The sequence below is a fragment of the Molothrus aeneus genome, chromosome W, assembly GCF_037042795.1.
Source record: "Molothrus aeneus isolate 106 chromosome W, BPBGC_Maene_1.0, whole genome shotgun sequence".
In the NCBI taxonomy this organism is placed as follows: Eukaryota; Metazoa; Chordata; class Aves; order Passeriformes; family Icteridae; genus Molothrus; species Molothrus aeneus.
In genome coordinates this window covers 11,777,537-11,801,792 of record NC_089679.1, presented here as the reverse complement: position 1 = coordinate 11,801,792, position 24,256 = coordinate 11,777,537, and the positions used below count along the sequence as shown (strand labels likewise).

The window sequence follows — 24,256 nt, the reverse complement described above, 5'->3', positions numbered from 1 at the left end:
GGAAATCTTTTCCTGAGCCAGTTGGGAGAGGGGCCACTTGAATTTGCTTTCTAGACGAACCCCTTTGGAGGTTTTCTCCCAAATTTGCCCTAAATGAGGACATTATCATTTCATATCACAAAACATTTCAGAGATTTTCACATCATTTTGCAAGCATATATAATTAGGTCTCTCTTAGAGGGCTGCAAGCAATACACTTATTACTGTAGAATGATATCAGGATCTTTATAGTATTAAAAAATATAGGAATACTATCTGACCAAGGGCTGGGAAAAGAAAAGATATGATGAGTAATGTTACTGTATCACCAACAATCAGAATTTGTTTTAACATGTTAAACGAGTAATAAATAATGAAAGCATCTAAAATTAATAAGTACTGTACATAAAAAAAGTAAAACATGGAATAAAAGTTTAAACCAACTAATTTAAAATTTCAATTTTAAACTGAAGAAACATTTTTTTTCAACAAAAATTAAAGGAAAATCATCTTACCTTATCTAGTCTTTTTTGCCAGCTTTCTTCATGTTTTACCATGAGTTCAATACAATGAGAGAGTGTAGCAAGGATTCCAGCGGTAGTTGCCTTGAAAGTTATAGCTTCTCCCTTAAAGTCTATGCCATTAATTCCTTTGGGTGTCACATATGGAAACACTAAAACCAAACATGAATTGCTCATTGATAACTGCCTTCAACTCAAACAAGCATTTTACATGCATGCTTTATATTATCCCTGTTTGAAGAAAATAGACTGGCAAGAAATTTTATTTTTAAAGAAAAAAACAAGTGCTAATAATTTTCCACTATTCACTGGTAAGGGAAGAGATTTAAAAAGAAAAACACAGCCCTTCAGCTTCATCTTGCTATACTGTATTTCAAGTCTGCTTGTTATGCTTTATTACTCTGCAAATCATGTGGGTGGAGGCAGTGGGAATACTTTGTAACAATAGCAGTTTGACAGCTTGAAGTGGGGCCTAATTAATACAGAGCAGCCTTAAAACATATCCAATACAGCACTAAGAAAGAAATTATTTCAAAATGCAATGAAACACCAATGGTAACTGTCCTGGGGAGACTCAAGGCTGACCACTAGGATTTTGGAGTTGAAGCTACAGAGGGTCTGAAGCCAACTATACTCCAACAGAGAAGGAAATTTTAGCAGCCTATGAAGGAGTCCAAGCTGCCTCAGAGGTAATAGGCACTGAAGCACAACTCCTCCTGGCACCCCGACTACAAGTACTGGGGTAGATGTTCAAAGCAAAGGTTCCCTCTACCCACCGTGCCACCAGTGCTACGTGGAGCAAATGGATGGCTCTCATCACGCAGTTCACCCATATTGGAAAACTGAATCACCATGGGATTCTGGAAATAATTACAAACTGGCCAGAAGGTGAAAACTTTGGTCTCACTGATGAAGAGGAACAAGAAGTGACATGTGCTGAAGAAGCGCCACCATATAACCAACTGCCAGCAGAAGAAACACGATACGCTTTTTACTGATGGTTCTTGCCGCACTGTGGGAATGAAATGAAAGTGGAAAGCAGCCATATGGAGCCCCACATGACAGGTCACAGAGGCCACTGAAGGAGAAGGTGGATCAAGCCAACTTGCTGAACTCAAAGCCGTTCAACTGGCCCTGGACATTGCTGAAAGAGAGAAGTCGCCAAAGCTCTACCTCTACACTGATTCATGGATGGTAGCCAATGCTCTGTGGGGATGGCTGGAAAGACGGAAAGAGGCTAATTGGCAGCGTAGAGGAAAACCAATTTTGGCTGCTGATGAGTGGAAAGACATCGCTACCAGGGTAGAGAGGCTACCAGTGAAAGTCCGCCATGTAGATGCTCATGTCCCTAAGAGTAGAGCCAATGAGGAGCACCAAAACAATGAGCAGGTAGACCAGACTGAAAAGATAGATGTGTCAAAGATAGACTTAGATTGGCAACACAAGGGAGAGTTATTCCTAGCTTGATGGGCCCATGATGCCTCAGGTCATCAGGGTAGAGATGCCACCTATAAGTGGGCACAAGACCGAGGGGTGGATTTAATCATGGACAGTATTTTTTAGGTTATCCATGACTGTGAGACATGTGCTGCCATCAAGCAGGCCAAGTGAGTGAAGCCCCTATGGTATGGTAGGCGGTGGTCCAAGTACAAGTATGGGGAGGCCTGGCAGATTGACTACATCACACTGCATCAGACATGCCAATGCAAGCGCTATGTGCTGACCATGGTAGAAGCCACCACAGGATGGTTGGAAACCTACCCTGTGCCTCATGCTATGGCCCGTAACACCATCCTGGGCCTTGAAAAGCAAGTCCTGTGGAGACATGGTACCCCTGAGAGGATTGAGTCAGACAATGGGACTCATTTCAAGAACAGCCTTATCAACACCTGGGCTAGGGAACATGACATTGAATGGGTGTACCATATCCCCTACCATACACCAGCTGCAGGCAAAGTGGAGAGGTACAATGGACTGTTAAAAACCACCTTGAAAGCATTAGGTGGGGGATCTTTCAAAAACTGGGAGCAGCATCTGGCAAAAACCACCTGATTAGTTAACACCCAAGGCTCTACTAACCGAGTGGGCCCTGCCCAATCTGAGCCTTTGCATAGAGTAGATGGAGACAAAGTCCCAGTGGTATATATCAGAGATTTGTTAGGGAAGACAGTTTGGATCAATTCTGCCTCAAGTACAGACAAACCCATTCATGGGTGTGTTTTTGCTCAGGGACCAGGTTGCACATGGTGGATAATGCAAGAAGATGTAGGAACACAATGTGTACCTCAGGGAGATCTGGTTGTTGGGTGAGAACTATGTGTAAATATCACTGTTTGCTGAATGTTACTGCAGTTGTCTGTGTATAGCTGTATATTGGATGTATAATGTATGTGTTTGTAGAGTTAGAATATATATTAGTTTTAGTAGTAAGCTGACGATATGGGGATAAGGGGTGGAATGTCCTGGGTTGACTATATGAGGCTTTTATCCCCAATCGTCTTGTTCTGTTTATGCTGAATAATAAGTTTTGCACCTTTAAGACTTGTTCCAGAGAGTGAAAGGGAAGAGAAGAAGCACGCAGTTTGTTTTCAGACACTGAACTCACTCCTCCACATTCCTTCTCCTGGACTGTGTTGTCTGCAAATGAACAGACAGTGGGACAGAGCTCTCCTTTGTTTTAGTTAGTTTTAGCTAGCTGAGGCAAAGAAGTTCCCTGGACTGTGTTTTTTTTTTCCTTTTCTTTGGACCTGTTTAAACCCGCTCTGGACTGAACACCCAGAAGAGCATCGGCAGCTCACACCTGTGGCCCACCGGGCCAGGCCGGGTCTGGGCCGTGGCATTTCCAGCACCAGAGGGACTGATAAGAGACTGAGTGAGCTGAGCTGCAACCCGGGGAGGGGACTTTTCTTAGTTTGTCATCTCTTTTGGAGCAGAAAGGGGTTTTATTGTTTAATATTGTTTAGGTTTTATTGTTTAATAAACAGGTTTTTTCCACTTTTCTCCAAGGAGGTATTTTTCTCCTGGACCAGTTGGGAGGAAGGGCCAATTGAATCTGCTTTCCTAGAGGAGCCCCTTTGGGGGTTCTCTCCAAAATTTGCCCTGAACCAGGACAGTAACATTTCAAGGCTGCTTTTAGCAGGTAACTATAGATTTAAAAAACACAACATAAAAAGATATGATATAAAAGTATCAAATATGTTGAATTATCCAAGTACTGTGGTGTTTGGTAGTTCCAACAACTACTTCTTGCTGTTGACTAGGCCATTTGTTACTAAGGCTATTTAAACAAGTCACTTAAAATGTATGACAAAAAAAGTACCTAGTCTATGTCAAACTCGTATGTAGGTTGACAGAATGCGATATCAAACACTACGCAATAATGTCAGAAAATATTAGAAAGCAGAAGTAACACTCATGTTGAAGCTGAGCCAAGCAAGTTAAAGTAACTCATGCTATGCCATGGGGCAACGTGATGACTTATCACCCACTTGGACATCACTTTCTTTTCCTGGTCTGTCAGTTTGTCAATGTGCCACTGTTGTGGTTTAAAGAGTAAAAATAATTATTTGTGTAAATTTTTGCAATATCAATCTGCAAGGGTAAAAAGCAGAGCTTTCAAGCATCTCAGTTCTTGTAGAGAAAAGAAATGCAATTGCTGTTCTCTAATAGTAGACCACAATATTTACACTTAAGGAACAGAAAGCAAGCATCACATGATCTGAAGTAATGGTTCAAGTCTTCAGAGGTTTTATATGCTCTTCTTTCAGAAGGAATCAAACTTTTTCAAACAGATATTTACATACCACACACTACTTCAAATACCTCAGAAAGCATACATACTATGGTAGAACACAGCTTATCTTTTTATTTCATGTTAATCAAAAATACTCCCTAAAAAAGTAAAGACAATGGGAATGAAAGAAAGGAAAATCAATCTGTTTCAGAAGAAATAATGAGCTCTCCCTCTCCCTAACAGCTGCAATGGGGAAAATGCAGTTTATACAGCTAATATGTCATGCTGGTGTAGACCATGTTCATGCGCAGGCTTGCTAGCACAGCTATGCTGCTTATACATGTGACTTTTCTCTTAAGTGTGCAACGTGCTAGACACACTGAAGAAATTACCACTGACTGCAACAGTATAAAATAATTTCATAAGTCTAGGGTAAACTGCAAGGGAGATGCAGCAAAGTAGTCTCATTTCCAGGAAAAAAGCCAGCTTTTGTTCCTGATGTCTTTAGGTCTTATCTACAACTCATTAATACTTCAACACAGTTTCAGTCATCATATATTCTAAGTAATTCTTTAATGACTAGTCTCAAAGTAGCAGTGATACATACAGAATTTGCAGTTTCAAAGTCAGTGTCATCAAATTTCAAAATGAAATCTTGCATCAGGAGTTCTGTAGGTTTAAGTTAAAGGCTAATAGAAAAGGGTTATCATTGCAGCTGCTCTTCTTGCCTAGAGATCAAACTGTATGTAGCCAATTGAATAATGCAGCAGTACTATTTTTTTTTCTACTTCAATTTCAACATCTTTCAAGTGGTTTCTTTTTAATTATCCTATCTCTTAATAATTTTTCTTTATTCATTAATTGTTATCTCTTGCCTTTCTTATAATGGATTTTTCGTAGCATGTTTTAGCCTCCTTCAAAAGCTCATCAGCCATTCTCTCCTACACATCTCTGTTTGTTAGGATAGATCAGTTGTGCCTTCTTATTCAAAAGATGCTGCTTGTAATACTTTTCCAGATGTTCTAAAAATCACCTGTTCAATCATTTTCCACCGAAATGAAAGACTAGTTTTAAAAGACAATAAGTAGAAAAACAAAGTTCCTTTCTCTTTTCAATTTTATGCCACCTTAGCATCTTTTGTCACTAAACTAATTCTAAATCAAAGAGAAATGCTTTGGAACACAACCAATTTATTTATACCTACTGTTGTTGGTATTCTGTGGACAGCAATAGTATCAATATAATTAGTTTTCCTCTAAAAACAACCTCATTATTCCAGCAGAATATTGGTGAATATTCTTCCTCCATTCAAAGCATTAAAATCCAATACAAATCCCACTGTGTTTTATATAAAAATCTTATTTTAGTCTCTGTGCCATTTCCATCTTTGTAGTTTCAGTACAAAATCACCTTCCATCTTCAAAGAGGTTCCCTTAAGTACCACCTTCTGCTCTTATTATTGCATAATTTAAACCCAAATACACTCATTTTCCTGAGCAGATGAATGGCAACACTTCCTGATCAAGATTCTACATTCTTAGATTCTAAAATCCCACTGGGTAAATATGCATCAGCCAGGCTCTCCCTTGGTGCTTTATACAAATGATCATTGTTTCAGTTACCAGATTTTCTAATTGGAAAGTGAGCAATAAATTTGAATACCTTCATAGTGCTCTTTTTAAATTTCTGTCTTAGGTTGGAAATGGGCGGCGTATTCTATTCCTATCTGATGGGGCAGTTATCTTCTGTTAATTGGGCAGTTTTCTTTATCTCTTCCACAACCAACCCTCCATTCAGGGAGATAACTTCTGTTAATGGGCCATTGAGTGTCACTGCATGACTGATAAAATTACATCATCCCATTGTGAGAAGCTCCACCCAGAGGGAGGAGCCAAGCATTCCTAACTGGATATAATCAGAGATCTGGAAGACCACAGCCAGCCTTTTCCACTGGATTCCCAGAGAAGCAGCTGTCTTCTCCACTGGATATTCAGAGGAAGACTATACCCTTCTACAGGCTCACTGTTTCAACAGAACCACATCTGTCACTCCAGGAGGACTGCAGCCACCATTTCAATTGGACTGCTACCAACACCCTGACCAACAGGTTGTCAGGTCGTATTCTGACTCTGTCAGTGTTGTTTTGTATTACTGCATTGTTTATTTTATTTTTATTTTTTTCCCTGATAAAGAACTGTTATTCCTGCTCCCATACCTTTGCCCAAGAGCCTCCTTAATTTCAAAATTATAACAATTTGGAGGGAGGGGGTTTACATTTTCCATTCCAGGGGAGGCTCCTGCCTTCCTTGGAAGACACCTAGACACTTTCACTCAAAGATCCTAGAGAACTGTTCTAGTTTAAAACCAAGCTAGAAAATTAAATCCACTGAAGATGCTCCCTTTTCCCTCCACCCCTTCTGGTAATGGAGGAACACTAGGACAGATTAAAAGTTGGAATCACAACTTACTGAAAAGTTGCAATACCCACACAATATTAATAAAAAAATGTACGAAAGAGAAAAAGAGTTTTACCCACAAAAGCGCACTCACCACTGAACAAACAAAAATGTGTCCCAAAGATGCCACCCAGCATGGTTTCCCAGACAAAAGCAGAATGGTGACTGGCCCTGGACTGGGGCAACATGGTATTTGGAAAAACAAAATGATATATCAGGAGGCTCTCACAGCCTAACTGTTTCCCCCCAGCCTGAAAACATTATAAAGCAGGGACAAAAAGAAACTTGGAAAGCTAGTTCATCCAAATGAGTTGTGCTGCTGAAATGCTGACTTTGTGCCACCTGGCACAACTCGGGCCCCACTGCAGAGGCTCTCTCTCCAGGGTGGTGACAGCAGTGGTGTGAATACAGGGGCTCACTGTCTGGTGCAGTGGAGGCATGGCAGCAGCAACAGCAGTCCCGGTCCCTCATCCTTTCCAGAGTAAGCCCAGAAAAATAAAAAGGAAAACTTCCTGTTTCCAGGCTTGAGTTTTTCCCTTCCAAAACCACTCCCCCCAGTGGTGACATGGGTGGTATTGAAAAGACAGTGTAAAAAACTCCACCACCTTGTTTCCATACCCAAGATATTATCCATCCCTTATTTTATAACATTAATATCATGCCCAGATTTTATACCTTTCAACTATATACATATATATACATATGGCTATGCACAAGCACAGGTATTATTTCAGTAGTCACTGGAAATACCCCCAAGATGTTTGTTGAATTCTTTTAGTCCATGACTGGTGTAACTGGATCAGTTCATACTTATTGTCTATTGTATTTACAACATACAGTGTCAGTGTCATTCAACAACCCATATTACATATGCAATTCAACATTACAAACTGTTCTCACCCAAATATCAAATCACCTTGAGGTACACATCGTGTTTCCCTGTCCCTCTTCATTTCCCACCAAGTGCACCCAGGTCCTTGAGCAAAAAGAGTCCCATGCCCATGGGTTTGCCTTTGCTTAAAACAGAACTAATCCAAGCTGTCTTCCCTAAGACATTCCTCATATGCACCATGGGGACTTCATCCCCTTCTACAGTATGTAGAGGTTCTGATTGGGCAGAGCCAGCTTGATGGGTGGAGCCTCTAGTGTTAACTAACCAGGTGGCCTTCACTAAATGTAGATCCCAATGTTTGAAGGTCCCACTGCCCATTGCTTTCAATGTGGTTTTTAACAGTCCATTACATTGTTCGATCTTTCCAGAGGCTGGTGTGTGATAGGGAATATGATATATCCACTCAATACCGTGCTTTCTAGCCCAGGTGTCTATGAGGCTATTTTTGAAATGAGTCCCATTGTCTGACTCAAATCTTTCTGGGGTGCCATGTGGCCACAGGACTTGCTTCTGAAGGCCCAAGATGATGTTCCAGGCAGTGACGTGAGGCACGGGATGTGTCTCCAGCCATCCAGTGATTGTTTCCACCACTGTAAGCACATAGTGCTTGCCTTGGCAGGTTTGTGGGAGTGTGATGTAATCGATCTGCCAGGCCTCCCTATTGATATTTTCAGCCATCATCCCCCATATCACAGAGGCTTTACCAACTTGGCCTGTTTGATTGCAGTGCATGTTTCACACTTAAGGATAACCTGGGAGATGGTGTTCATGGTTTAGTTCACCCCTCAGTCACGAGCCCATCCATATGTTGCATCTCTTCCTTAATGACCTGAGGCGTTATGGGCCCATCAAGCCAGAAATAATTCACCCTTATATTTCCAGTCCATATCTACCTGAGACACTTTAATCTTGTCATCTTGATCTACCAGTCCATTGTTGCAATGCTCCTCAGTAGCCCAACGCTTGGGTATGTCTGCATCTACATGATAGACTTTTAGAGCCAACTTCTCTTCCTGGGTAGTTATGTCTTGTCACACTTTGGCATCCCAGATGTGTTTACTTCTTTGCTGCCAATTGGTCTTTTTCCATTGCTCCAGCCACCCCCACAGAATATTTGCTACTACTCACAAGTCAGTCTAGAGGTAGAGCATTGCACATTTCTCTCACTCAGCGATATCTAAAGCCAGCTGGATGGCTTTCAGGTCTGCAACCTGACTTGATTCACCTTGTCCCTCAGTAGCTTCTGCAACTCACCTCATAGGACTCAATACAGCAGCTTTCCATTTTCAATTAATCCCTACAATATGGCAGGAACTGTCAGTAAAGAAAGCATGTCACTTTTCATTTTCTGGTACCTGATTATATGGTAGGGCCTCCTCAGCACACGTCACCTGCTCCTCTTCTTCTTCTGATGACAGTCGGAAATTTTCTCCTTTGGGCAAATTCATTATGATCTTCAAGATCCCTGGGTGATTGGAGTTTCCTATTCAAGCTAGCTGTGTGAACAGCATGACCCATTTACTCTACATAGCATCAGCGGCATGATGTGTGGAAGGGACTTGTTTAGAACATCCAGCCCAACACTGGTAATCATGGTGCAAGAAAGATCTGTGCTTCAGTGCCAGTCACTTCTGAAGCAGCTCGAACCCCTTCAAAAGCTGCCAGGATCTCTTTCTTAGTTGGGGTGTAGCAGGCCTTGGATCATTTGTTTCCCGAACTCCAGAACCCCAGGGGTCATCCTCGAGTGTCCCCAGATATCTTCTGCCAGAGGCTCCTGGAAGGACCATTCTCCCTGGCTGCAGTGTAGGGTATGTTTTTTACATCCTATCCTGTCCTGACTGGCCCAAGGGCTATTGCATGAACAATCTGCTGTTTAATTTGTTCAAAAACTTGTTCTTGTTCAGGGTCCCATTTGAAATCCTTCTTCTTCCAGGTCACATGATAGAGAGGGCTCACAATCTGACTGTACTCTGGAATATTCATTCTCCAAAAACCCACAGCACCTCGGAAAGCCCATGTTTCCTTCTTGCTGGTCACGGGAGACATAGCTGCTATTTTGTTGACCACATCCACTGGAATCTGATTATGTCCATCTTTCCATTTTACTCCTCAAAACTGAATTTCCTGGGCAGGTCTCTTGACCTTACTTTGTTTTATGGCAAAAACATCTTTCAGGAGAATTTGGATTATCTTCTCCCTTTTCTCAAAAGCTTCCTCTGCTGTGTTGCCCCACATGATGATGTCATCAATGTACTGCAGGTGTTCAGGAGCCTCACCCTTTTCCAGTGCAGCCTGGATCACTTCACAGCAAATAGTGGGGCTGTTTTTTCACCCCTGGGGCAGTCAGTTCCCGGTGTACTGGACACCCCTCCAGGTGAAAGCAAACTGTGGCCTGCACTGTGCTGCTAAAGGAATGGAGAAAAACCCATTAGCAATGTCAGTGGTGGCATTACTTTGCTGCCTTGGAGTCCAGTTCCTACTGAAGTTCCAGCATGTCTGGCACAACAGCACTCAGGGGTTGTGTGACTTCGTTCAGGCCATGATAGTCCACTGTCAGCCTCCACTCTCCACTGGACTTAAGCACTGGCCATATAGGACTATTAAAGGGTGATCAAATCTTGCTGACCACTTCCTGGCTCTCCGGTTCACGAATCATCTCATCAATGGGGATCACGGAGTCCCAGTTGGTGCAGTATTGTCAACAGTGCACTGTTGTAGTAGAGATTGGTACCTGTTCTTCTTTGACCCTCAGCAGTCCCACAGCAGAAGGGTCCTCTGAGAGACCAGGCAGGGTATTCAACTGTCTAATTTCATCTGTCTCTACAGCAGCTATCCCAAATATCCAACGATACCCTTTTGGGTCTTTGAAATGCCCTCTCCTGATCACTACAATTAATCCTTAGCAAAGCAAACTTTTTATATGATTGAAAAAAAAAATCTACTCATATTTTTAGTTCTCTGGAAGTATACTGTAACTCCTTCCAATTCCTTTCCTCCTAACAGTTTTTGCAATAATCTAGAAAGAAAACTTAAATACAGCAAGGAAACATGCAACACAAGGGGAACTAGAGCCAAATAAAAAGCAGAAGACAGAAAAGGCTTATTTTGCACATATATTTTTCAGATTCTTGAAGAAAGTGTCTACAATTTTAAAAACGCTTTTGCTAAGTACTTCTTTTGGCGATTCCATCAGATTTGCAACTGTACTACTTCAAAGTTTTGTGAACCAAAGTCTAACAAATACTGAATTGTCAACCATTATAGAATGTCAATGGGGAAATAATTTCAGCCAGGAAACAAGACAAAGTATAAGAAGAATGCAAATAGATTTTTTTAAATGCATACACAACTTCTGGCAGGCCAGATGTATCAGATTTCTAAAAAGCAAGACTTGCATGCGGAATTCACATTTAGTGAATGGATGCAGTGAGTACAATGACTATAACCAAATCATTTAAGAAAAGAATAAAAATCAGAATTCTGTTCAGCATAACACTGAAAAATACAGTTTTTAAAAGTGCTAAAATTAGGATGAGTGAGATTCAGTAACAATGTTGACTTAATCCTTACATTGACATAGAAGTTAGAAAAACCATAATGGGGCACACCTAACCGGAAAAGCATTGTGCTTCACCGCACTCCTAAAGCAGATAATACTTGCAAGAAAAATTGCAACTGCCTGTTACAAATCTCAGTTCCCAGTATACAAATGATGCAGCTGTTTCAACAGATTTTTGTAGTGGAAATGGCTTTGGACACAAATAAGAAATTCCAGCTTGACAGTCTTGCATTAATATTTGTATGAATTAAGAATAACTTAGATTATAATTCCTTAACTGCTTTTCATTATTATCTTAACATGAATAAGAATGTCCTGTTGCATACATTCAAATAACTACTCTTGTAATTTTCTGCTTAGAAAACAACATAAATACCCATATTGTATCAGGCTTATCATACCATTCATACGAACATTCAGTGAAAAAGTTGACACACTTACATTTTTCCTTACTGCTGTTACTGTTATGTAAAAAATCCCCATCAGAACGCATCGCAGGGAAATCATCTTCATCATCTTCTACCACTAAATGTGAGAAAGTGTGTGTTATGGGAGTGAGAAAGCTTTCCCAACTCTTTAGTGTGCAAAAAAGAATTAAGAGCATCTTCATGGCTAAGCAACATTTAAGATTTTTTCCTATAACAGTCATGACACATACCCTCCCGTCTTTTTTTTTTTTGACCACTATCAACATTACCTTCAGAAACCATCAGGAGACTAACATTTTCTCAGTGTCAAAATTTAGCACTTGATTTGATGGCAAGAAGAACATTATCTTGGTGTTACAACTGGATAAGCAAGGAGCCACAATTGAGCAACTATCTACTCTTTTACACTAGAAAGTTCTCAAAGAAGTGGAATGGTACTTATCTATTGCTTTCTCACTATCAAAAGTTTCAGGCTACCAGAACAAACATGGGAATGAATATTAATGCCTCAGAAGAGTGCATGAATATGACAAGCTGTGTTCTGGGAAGAACAATTCAGAGAGATGTAGATATCCACACCTGAGTCTACTAGGACTTCCAGTGTGCACTCAGTGCTCTAGCTACAGCCAATACAGCTCGGGAGCATTCATTATGGCAGAATCTTTGCCTTTTTAAAAGAATATATTGTTCCTATGAAAACTAATAACCTATTGCTTTTCAAAATAAAGAGAAAAGTGGTTTTGGCTGGGATAGAGTTCATTTTCTTCTCAGTAGCTGCTACAGAGCTGTGTTTTGGATTCAGAATGAGAATAATGTTGATAACACACTGATGTTTTGGTTGTCACTAGGTAGTGCTTACCCAAAGCAAGGACTTTTCAGTGTCTCATACTCTGCCAATGAGGAGCTGCACAAAGGGCTGGGAGGAAGCATGGACAGGACAGGTCACTCAAACTGGCCAAAGGGATATTCCACACCATAGAATGACATGCCCGGTATATAAACTGGGGGGAGTTACCTGGAAGAGGGGGCTGATCACAGCTTGTGAACAGGCTGGGCATCGGTCAGCAGGTAGTGAGCAACTGTATTGTGCATCACTTGTCTTTCTTGGGTTAAATCTCCCTCTCTCCCTCTCCTTCTCATTACTATTATTATTATTATTATTATTATCTTTTACTTTATTTCAAATAAACTGTTCTTATCTCAACCCACGAGTTCTATTTTCTTTCCTGAGTCTCCTCCCCATCCCATTGGGAGAGAAGGGGAAGTGAGCAAGCAGATGCATGGTACTTGGCTGCCAGCTGGGGTTAAACCATGACAGAGACACAGCAATAAACAAACTTGAATTCATGTTATGGGGTAAACAATTATTGTTATATAACATCAAATGCTTAAAAGATCATTTATACAATTGACAGCTAGAGGTCAATATTTAAGTTAAGCATATTTTTATGGGAATCCAACTTCTGAAGTGAAAATAGTTAACAGTGTATGCAGAAATATCTACAATTGATCTCATTACTAAAGACTGAATTTAATATACATACTTCATTTATATGGTACCAAATGCTATAGTAACTATTTCACGGGCTATTACTGTGTAAAAAGTTAAATTCTGTGGAGATAACAGTTCTTAATTACAGTTTTACCTTTATCCCTCTGGAGTTCATCTTTGGAAACTGCATCTGCACAGGCATCAAAGTATTTCTGTAAAGTATCAACTTGTCTACACAAGATGTCTCTAAAGGTTTCCATTTCTGCAAGCTTCTCACGTAAGCTATGGCCCTTCTGAAAATACAAGCAAAAAAAGGCTCAAATGCTTCTACAGGGTCAGCAATAGTTCAATGCAAAAAAAAAAAAAGGATTTCTGCAATTATGAAGAATGAATTCTTTAAGCACATCAAAGAAATTTCAGATATCAGCAGCTATGAAATACTGGTAATGTTAGAAGAACATAAGAAACTGTATAAAAGTGTTTCTTACTCATTTTGTCCACTGGTCTCAACTTTTCATCTTGATTTCATCTGTTACTTTAGAGCATTCAATAAAAGTTTATTAAAAACACAATCTTATATACCATGAGATTTACACCTATTTATCAGGAAACAGTCAGTTCTCTAGTTTAAGATCTTTATTCTAGCCTTTACTCCCCCTTTTCTTGTGCTGCTCCTCTTCTGCCCCAACCAATTTAAAATGTTAAATATTATACACATGAAACCAAGACAGCTGTCATTTGTCAAGTCATAGAATCAGCATTTCCTTTCATCTAGAAGCCCTGATATTCTCAGAAGTTCACTAAGAAAGACTAATGAATCCTCCCACAGGTTTGATTTCCTTGCCATTTGAAAATGACACCATAATTTAAGAGGGATAACTGCATAGAGGCATGAAAAAGTTTCCTGTATGATCTGTTCATCATCGCATGCTGAATTATTAACACTTATAGTAAACTAAAGATTTGTTTGCTTTTTTTTTCCTATAATGGTGTGAACAAGTCTTTGCATAGTTTATTTACTTTCCAGTTTTGTGTGTTATTTAAACACCAATACTAAGAAAATGTTATTCACTAACCTTGAATGAAGAGGTGGATGTTGCAGAGTATCCACTCGCTCCAGAAACAAGAGACACCATGGAGCCATGGCGTCGTAAACTTGACTCTGATGCATAGCCAGATTCAGTCTAAAAACCAAACCACACACAAAAGTAGAGCATTGAGGCTTTTAATAAAAAAATAGTGAAAGCAAGTTTAATATCTCCTCTAAACTAGCCCATTTGTTTCTTGTCAGGTAGCAGCAAGGGCTTAATAACTTGGATTGTGTCTGCAAGTTCAAGATGTTCATGTAGTAACTGTAAAGTTACTATGAATAATTTTTTTTGTTGTTATCATGTTGATCTGGAAAAAAAGTAGTTATCTGCAATTTATTGTGTACCCCTAAAACAGTAACTAATTAAATAATGAAAAAAATTTGAAAAACATCTATTGATTACAATAGCATGAAAAAGATAAGAAAATATTAAGTTTGACAAATGTCCTCACAAGTAAAATAGAAGAAGATAGTGAGGAACTGTAAGAAGAGTATTTTCCTAAAGGTTAACATAAAATGGCCCACACATGACAAAGAAGAAGAAAAACCCTGAAAGAGAATGTAAGACAGTGTTGGAAAATCTCATTCCCTAACTACTGTGCCAGTCTTTATAGTATTCATTTATATGAACTTTCTTCATCCCAGGAGGACCCTGAGAACTACTGACCTGTCAGCCTCACCTCTGTGCCTGGGAAGATCATGGAAGAGATCCTCCTGGAAGCTATTCTAAGGCACATGGAGGATAGGGAAGTGATTTGGGACAGCCAGCATGGCTTCACCAAGGGCAAGTGCTGCCTGACCAATCTAGTGGCCTTCTATGATGGAGTCACCGCATCAATGGACAAGGAAAGAGCTACAGATGGCATCTATCTGGACTTCAGTAAAGCCTATGACATGGTTCCCAACAATATCCTTCTCTCCAAATTGGAGAGACAAGGATTTGATGGGTGCACTGTTTGGTGGATAAGGAATTGGTTAGATGGTCACATCCAGAGGGTAGTGGTCAATGGCTCACAGTCCCAATGGGCATCAGTGTCAGGTGGTGCCCCTGAGGGGTCTGAATTGGGACCAGTATTATTTAATATCTTCATTAATGACATAGATGAAGGGATTGAGTGTACCCTTGGCAACTTTGCAGAGGACACCAAGCTGAGTGGTGTGGTTGACACACCTGAAGGATGAGACGCCATCCAGAGGGACCTGGACAAGCTCAAAAAGTGGACCCATGGGAATCTCATGAGACTTAAGGCCAAGTGCAAGGTGCTGCACCTGGGCTGTTTGGTTGCACTGGGCAACCTCTGCTATCAATACAGGCTGGAGGATGAACGGATCGAGAACAGTCCTGCCAAGGACTTGGGAGATACCAGGGAATGAGAGGCTGGACATGCCCCAGTCATGTGCACTTGTGGCCTAGAAAGTCAATTGTATCCTGAGCTGCTTCAAAATCAGAAGGTCAAGGGTGATGTTTCTGCCCCTCTACTCCACTCTGGTGAGACCCCACCTGGAATACTGCATCCCGCTCTGGGGTCCCCAGCACATTGACCTGTTGGAGCAAGTCCAGTGGAGGGCCATGAAGATGATTAGAGGGATGGAACACCCCTCCTATTAGGAAAGGCTAAGAGAGTTGGGGTTATTCAGCCTGGAGAAGGCTCCAGGATGAGTTTATTGTGGCCTTTCAGTACCTGAATAGGATCTAAAAAATGGCTGGAGAGGGACTTTTTACAAGGGTATGTAGTGATAGAACATGGGGGAATGGCTTTAAACTGAAAGAGGGAAGGTTTAGATTAGATATTAGGAAGAAATTCTTAACTGTGAGGATGGTGAGGCACTGGAACAGATTGTCCAGAGAAGCTGTGGCTGCCCCATCCTGGAAGTGTTTGAGGCCAGGTTGGATGGGGCTCTGAGCAACTTGGTCTAGTGAAAGGTATCCCTGCCCATTGCAGGTGGGGTGGAATTAGATGATCCTTAAAGTCCCTTCCAACCCAAACTATTCTATAATTTTTAAGATATATAGTTAACATTGTATACTGCATAGTCATGGTTAAGTCAGAATGACTAAAGGACTGCAGCTCATCGCAAGGAGAAGGACAGACCCCATGCTGAAGAATAAAGGATACCCCTGTACTATCACAATAATGCCATCATCCTAGCCTCTCTAACATGTCTGTGAAACCTTCCCATTATCTGGCATCATGGAGAAGTAACTGTAGAAAGACCCACTCCAGGCACATCTCAAAAGACCCACTCCAGGCACATCTCAATCATGAAAAAATCAGATGGAAAATGATGCCATAGAATTATAGTTGCTTAGCAAAACGATAATATATGTGTGTTAATTAATGATTGGCCAAATTATGTTGTATCTGAACACTTAAAAGGTAAAAGAACCATGTGTGAAATCACATTCGATGTACCCCATTTGAATGGGATACCTCATGACCATGAATAAAGAATTACTTGTAATTCTATACTATACATCCTCACCTCTCTGTCAACATGTGTCAGTTGCAAAATTTCTGTGACAAAAGAAACAGATGGTTCAGAGCAATATCTGAAATACTGCTAATAAATTTGATCAAGTAGACAGAGAATACTGTAAAGGATCTTTGGCAGAATAAAAAATACTGCAGCAGCAGAATAATTCAGACAGGGCAGGGAAAAGGGGAGATGTGTTCATATGATATGGAACAAGAAAGAAGCAACAATGGAATTCTAGGTGTTGGACTTTTGTAGAAAATTTGAAAACGGCATAGGCTTTGGGAAGTTGAGAAAGTGCTGATAAATTAAGATGCAAATGAACTTAGAGTATTAAAAGAAAGGAGAAAGGACACAAAGCTGTAGTTAGTTATAACAGGAGAATTTATACAATACTGCAAATGTGCAGGACAAAACATGTATATTTGGGTTACAAAGGAGCAGTGGCAGAGAAACACAGTTTTGGAAAAATTAAAGTATGACTTAAAAGAAAAATGTGACTTCCAGAATTAGCCTAATTCCTGAATGAATGTGACTGAATGAGATTACCTAGCCAAAACAAGTTAAACAGAGCCAAGAGTCAGTTTCTATCTGGCCCATTTAAAGAATGAGGTATAAGACAACAAAGAATTGAGGAAACAGAAGAAAGAGAAATAAGTATCAGAAGTAGAAGCAAAGTGGAAAAATGCAAGTATAGTTAGAAAATGGTATTCCAAATCTTGGTGGAAAATGGCTAAGTAATCATCAACTTAGAAGAAAAAAAAGAGAGAGAAAGAGAGTGAGAGAGCAGAAATGAGTGAAAAAGAAAAAAGGAAAAAGGACACCCATAAGTTCAAAAGATAAGGCACATCTTAAATGCTTAATTTAGCAAAAAAAAATTAACTTATCTGAGATTGCAGAGAGTTTTTTAATGACAGCTTATAGTGAAACAATATAAGGCAAGATGCATTTAGAAATTTCTGCTATAAATAATGAATGTAAAGCTATTTTATACTGAGCAAGAGTGCTAGAAATATAGTCACACAAGTGTAGTGACAGAAGTGCTAAAAGGTCAAAATTTTAACAATTAGTACTACTATTTGTTTTAAACAATAGTTTTACAATATCTATTGGAATAAGCTTTTAATTAGAACATTTGCATTGGATACACAGGGCTCTTCTAGAATATTAGTTCAAGTGTTCAGCAGTATACCTAACTTCGGCAACATATTTGGTATACTGGACCACATTTTGAATTGCATTGCACTTGTGTTACAGTACAGAGATTATACGTTAATTCACCAGATTGGAATTTCAAATATAACAAAACAAATAATGAAGCCTTGATTAGGTTTTTTGCAAATACTCAAGGTAAGGGCTTTTGGCTCTTTAGATGGATTTTAAGACTTTCAAATGCTTGACAAGTGAAAACAGAGGAAGTAAGGGAATAAAAGGATTTTTAAAAGAAAAATTAAGAGTTTTAGGCATACAATACTATAATTTAATTTCAGAAGTGTTTAATTTGCATAAACCTCAAGAGAGCATTTTGTAAGAGTTTCAAACCTCAAAGCATCATAAAACACTTCTGTTTAGATTTCTTCTAAATGCAAATCTAAACCAAACTTCACTGTTTTCCTCGTAACTTCAATGTTTACTTAATCATAAACTACAAATATTAAAATTACTTGGAATGTGCTTTTACTACAGTCAGTTGGACAGTAGGGACTCATTCTGTTTTCTGTTTAATTGGATATGATTTAATGAACAGATCGGTTTTAAAATGTAGCCAAAATATCCATTGCATTGAGGTCAAAGCATTTTAACTAAGGACAGCAAATGTTTTCTGGTTTTCTCCTTTAAGTGGGAAAGACATATTTATGTAAAACTTGAATTTAAGCTTAAGAAGTGAAATTTCTGAATGTCCCTATTTGAAGATTTAATCAGTCACATCTTAATAGTACTACTCTAGTACTATTGTACGGTTTGTTGTCAGCTCACACATACTTTCCCGTTGTCTCTCTGCAGCATGGAGACAGAGTACTTTTTTTTTTTCTTTTAGCTGGCTTCTTTTTGTTAGCTGAGGCAAGAAGTTTTTCCTGGACTGCATACAGCTTCTCTGGTGATTTCTGTGGCTTCTTCTGGAACTGTCTGAACAACAGAACATCACAGTGAGTCCCACGGTGTGAGTCCCAGCAAGGAGGCTGCAGGGACTCCTCATCCCAGCTCCGGACCTCAGGTAAAAGCCAAGCCACAGCTAAGGAAAGAACTCTGAATCCACCAGCTTTCTCCGCAGTGAGGAAGTTTAAAATCTAACATTATTCATTTTCTTTTCCCCGTGCCCTGCGGGCACTTTGTGTTTTAAATAAACCAGTTTTTTCACTATCCTTCAAGAAATTCCTTTCGCATCAGTGGGGGAGGGAATGCCGAAACCTGCCTTCTTTAGAGGAGATGTTCATTTTAGGACATTTCCTCCAGAACTTGTCTCAAACAGACACTTCCTTTCAGGTAGTTGTAGAGAGTGATAAGGTCTACCCTGAGCTTTGTTTTCTCCAGGCTAAACAACCCCAGCTCCCTCAGCTGCTCCTCATAGGACTTAACCTCTAGACCCTTCACCAACTTTGTTGCCCTTCTCTGAAATTGATCCAGCACTTCAATGTCTTGTAGTGAGGGGCCCAAAACTGGACACAGGATTTGAGTATGGCCTCACCAGTGCCTAGTACAGGGCAACAAGCTCTTCCCTGGTCCTACTGGCCACACTATTGCTAATACAGGCCAGGATGGCATTGGCTTTCTTGGCCACCTGGGCACATGTTGGCTCATATACAGCCAGCTCTTGACCAGCTACCCCAGATCCTTTTCTGCAAGCAGCTGTCCAGCCACTCTTCCCCCAGTCTGCAATGCTGCATGGAGTTATTGTGGCCTAAGTGCAGGACCAAGCACTTTGCCTTGTTGAACCTCATACAGCTAGCATCAGCTCATCAGTCCAGCCTGGCTAGATCCCTCTGCAGAGCCTTCCTACCCTCTAACAGATCAACACTCCTACCCAGGGCCCAAGGAGGCAGCAGACTTCCTTGTGAGACAGGTCTGATCGGCATACAGGGTGCTCCATCTCCCTCAGAAGGGAATCACCTGCTGCAATTACCCTTCTTTCTTTTTTAACACTCAGAGTTGCAATTCATCTGGTTGCCTGACTTGTTCTGGGTAACCCTTCAGATAGACCTTTGTTTCCATTATCATTTGCCTGACATTTTAATTTGTACAGGTTTTTTTCACTTTCTCCAGGCCCACATTGGGCGCCAATATATTTGTCCCAGTTTGAGACAAATTTAGGAGGAAACATCCCAAAGGGGTGTCTCCTCCTGAAAAAAGCAGATTCCGGCAGCCCCTCCCCTGTTATGTGGGGTCGTTGGTCGGAGACAGGGACGACACAAACTCTCAGAGATCTAGGTGACAACAGTGTGTTTTATTGTTTGGACCCTCCTTATACAGGGGGTTTGAATTTCCAGGGCTTAGACAGCTGATTGGTTGGGATCTCTCTCCGCCCAGATCTCTGCCCAGTGGTGTGCTTACATCTAAGATCGAACAGGGTTGGCTGAGGGTCCCCTGTATAGGTTTGAATCCAACTTATCCAGGCACTTGTTACTGTGACATTCCCCCACCAGCTCAGAAAAGGTCCCCGTGGAGAAAGTGAAAGCAACAAACTGTTTATTTAATAAGCAGAGTGCTCACAAGCATGAAAAAAATTAGTAATGTTAAATAATAAAACCTCTCGCTGTAAGTAAAGCTGGTAAATTCAGAGTCTTTTCTGTGGGTGTGGCTCGGCTTTCTCTCTCTGGAGCTGGGATGCAGCATCCTGGGCACCTCTGGGCCACGGTGTGGGCTCCTGATGTTGGTCTGAGTTTTCGGACCAGAGCAGAGATGAACAGTTCCAGAAGAAGAAGCCACAGTCCTGGGAAAACTTTTGCCTCAGCTCACAGATGAGAAACTAGCCGAGAAAGCACAGCTGTCCTCCCTCTGCACTGCAGACAACACAGGAAACTGCAGCAAACCTGGAGGAGGATATGCGAAGAAAAAAAAAACTGCGCCAAAAGAATTCCACTGCTCCCCCCCTTTGATCTTAAAGGCACAGAACTTATACCTGGACAAAAAAGCAGACGATAGGGGATACCAACCATACAGTCACCCCAGGACACCTACACAAAAAGCATTTAGGCAGTTTTAACTATGTGCAACCAAGGCGCAAATACAGCAGACTAAACAGCACACAACACGAATCCGAAGTGTGTGCACTTATAGATCATATTCACAAAACTGTCTCAGATAATTATGGTTTAGCAGCCAAAGGGAAAAAAAAATTAAAACTCCATCAAGAATACTTATTTGTCAGAAGAACCAGAACAAAAGTATTGCTTTATAACTGATGCCAAAGACAAGTCATCCCTCTCAACAGACACATGCAAGCAGATTGTTACAAACATGAAAACATACATCATGCAAAACCCCACTGCTCTACTACCATAAAGAGCAGGTCACTGCTGCATTTGTCTCATAAAGCAGATTGTAATTTATTTTTTTCAGTGCAGAAATACTCAATTACATTGACAAGAGGAATGCGGACACAAGCTTCTGTTTACATAATTTTTCATTTCCCATATAAAAATCGGAAAAGCAGGTAGAGTGCACATGATAGAAGCCAGCAGTCTCTTCTTGAAAACAAAATAATTTGCAAAAGTTGTATCAATTCATATCATCAAGCACTAATGTTATTTTACCATTTTGAGTATATAGATGCAGTTCTTTAAATTCCATGCATACATCATAGCTTCAAAGCTACAGACAAAGCTGGTATTTGTTAGTACATTGAAACACCTTCAGCTTTCTAAGGTGGTGCATGAAATCCATTAGTCCTTTCAAAATTATTTTCATTATGATAGACAAGAGGAAAGGGCCACATGATCCAAAGCTTCCTGTGATTCTTTACTTGAGCAGGTGCTGATATCAGCAACAAGGCAGTACATCAGAAAAACTGCTTTCAATAAAATAGCTAAGTATTCACAGAATCATATTGCAGACCTCCATTATGGCTCACACTGATCCACCGGGTAAGGATTTCCTAAAGTCTGTAAATAATACTCTGGAGTAAAGCAAAGACTCACTGAAAAGCTCCCTCACTTAAAAAAAAAAAAGCTCATATTTTTCTACCATATTTTTAAGGCATTATTTTGATTATGTCTCAATAAAGTGCCTGTCAAGCACTTCCATGTATGCTTGTCCACCAAAACAGATATTTTCAGTTAGCATTATAAATTATTTATTATTTTACATAACACAAGCAGCAGGCAGCACCTTCAAGACATACAGCTCACCCTAGGAAGGGATAAAACAGACTTTAGGATACAGTGACTCTAATAATTTTTTCTGCAGTATTTGTGAAAAATCTTACTAAAACATCTATGAGATCAAACCACAATGTGTTATAAAAACAATAATGTAAAAAAAAAAGTAGCAACACAAAATGAAAGACATGGAAGGTACTATGAAAGACTTGGTGGATACTAAGCATAAAAGCTCTATCAAACACCAGTGTTCCAAGAGCAATTTTTAGACTTGCTGCAGAAGTTTCAAGAATGAAGATGAGCCACAGAAGGGCTACCTAGGGATTGCTGTAGACAGAAAAACAGACACTACAGGTAGGGCAGTCCAGGATGCATTTCTGTGGATTGAAGTTAATTTTATCTTTAACATGCATCTGTAGGTTTTATCTTTAACATGCGTCTGTAGGTTTTATTTTTTCAATTGTTCTAAAGGGTCTGACAATAGATGGTTTCAAAAGCAAGGCAATTATCAGGAAGGTAGAGATAGAAATTTCACAATCCAGTTTACAGCAGATAGATGATGATTTCCCTGCCTACAGCCCTCTCAAACACAGTGCAGGAGACCACTTACAGAGAGCAAAAAAGCTTCTAACCTGACCTTTCTTTGCAACTGCAAGAACAGGTAAAGAATTGTAAACATATTTTTCCTGCAGCAGTGATAAATGCTGCAGCTCCACAGTAAATAAACATACTACATGCACAGGAGGAAAAAAAATAGGAATTCTACAATGAAAAACAACACAACTGAAAAATAAAAGTTATAATGATACAGCACTAAAATTATCATAACTGCTCTACTCATTCATTCAATCTAAGTAACATCTTTTGGGTGTTTAGTTCTCAAACAGCATACATTTTTCTTAAGTTACAGTGTGTTGCCTGCAGACAATAAGCACCTTTAATAGCTATTGGAATTAAATACCAATATAGCCAGATGGAACGTGCCTGGGCTCGTCTGGCCCTTGCTGCTTGACCAAGGGCAGCAGCTGTGGTGGTTTCACCTCAGAGACACCTTTGGCAGGCTGGATGCTGCAGCTGGGTGCTTGGGACAAGTCCAGGCATGCAGGAGCTCAGGTTTACCTCTGGTGGAAAGGCTTTAGGCGAGGTGAAGGAAAAGGAGTCAGGTTCTGCTGGAGGGTTTTGATCCAGAGCTTTATTCCTGGCACACAGGCCTCTGAATGCAGTAACAGCTCTAACAGAACTAATGAACTGCATGATTGCTGTGTCTTTTAACCCCAGGGAGAGGGGGAGGGAAGGGGTAGGGATCCCACCAACCAGGTAAGGGGGGGAAGTCTCAGGGGACAAATGACACCTGGATGGCCCAATGTCCCCCAGGGTTGAAAGGCATCTTTTGAACTTCACCAATCACACGACGACCTTTCTGGAATGCCAAGATTGACGGACAGCACTCAGCAATGGGCAAGGGAGGGGAAGGGAGAGGTTGTTGGCACACCTGGGGAAAGAACCGGGATGACTTGGACAGGCTATTACATCACACCGCAACAAATAGCTGCATGAGCTAGAGTGGTACACAGGTTAATAAGCCCTGGAACCATATACTGCTTTCTAAAGAAAGGGAAAGGGCCAAGAAGTAGTACAAACAAGACAAAATATTGCAGGGAGGGGAGAGGAGAGGGAGAGGGAGAGGAGAGGAAGAGAAGGCAGATTGACAAAGAGGCAACCAAAGGCAAATGACTGGCCTTTGAGAATCTTTATCCACGCAGTTCACACTTAGGTTTAATTACGTGGATATATACTGGTTTTTTTCCATTAACTCCCTTTAACTGTTAATGTGCACAGGAAAACTATTCACCAAATATTATTTGGCGTCTTTAAATCTTAAGATTCCATACAAGCTGAATAGAAAGGGTCAAGTACTCCCTTGAGAGAAAGGAGAATGAAGAAGAGCTAGGACACTGAGCAAAAGGACACTCAAGCCAACAGAGAAAGTTCTGCTTCTCAGGCTCAGGAACTGCTGTGGGAAAGTGTGATTTACAGAATAAAACTCTTTCCTGAGCAAAGGTGCCAAAACCCAATGTGACAATAACCACTTTGCTCTATATACTGACTTAATAATAAATCTAAAAGAAGCTTGTACAACTGGGCAGCCAAGCTATAGCAAGACTGGAAGAGGGCTATTTCTCCCTCTTGTGAATCTAGGCTGTCAGGAGGGGGACAAGCAAGATCTACACAAGAACCAGAAATTTCCATTCTGTTGTTAGACACTATCAGGAAAAGCACTGATGTTCTGGCCTCAGCTACCAATGCACTAAAGTT

At 40.5% G+C, this 24,256-nt stretch overlaps 1 protein-coding gene across 3 annotated transcripts in view; it reads right to left on the bottom strand.

The window, feature by feature from the left end:
- LOC136568515 (ceramide transfer protein-like) overlaps nucleotides 1–24,256 on the bottom strand; it is a 162,436-nt gene that overhangs the window by 39,388 nt on the left and 98,792 nt on the right. For all 3 annotated transcript variants that reach the window (XM_066568524.1, XM_066568523.1, XM_066568522.1), the window contains exons 4-7: nucleotides 14,137–14,244; nucleotides 13,215–13,353; nucleotides 11,582–11,665; nucleotides 495–652 (exon numbers count right to left, since the gene is read on the bottom strand). In XM_066568524.1, coding sequence (XP_066424621.1) covers nucleotides 495–652; nucleotides 11,582–11,665; nucleotides 13,215–13,353; nucleotides 14,137–14,244 — 489 coding nt within the window. The remainder of the gene's footprint in view (nucleotides 1–494; nucleotides 653–11,581; nucleotides 11,666–13,214; nucleotides 13,354–14,136; nucleotides 14,245–24,256) is intronic.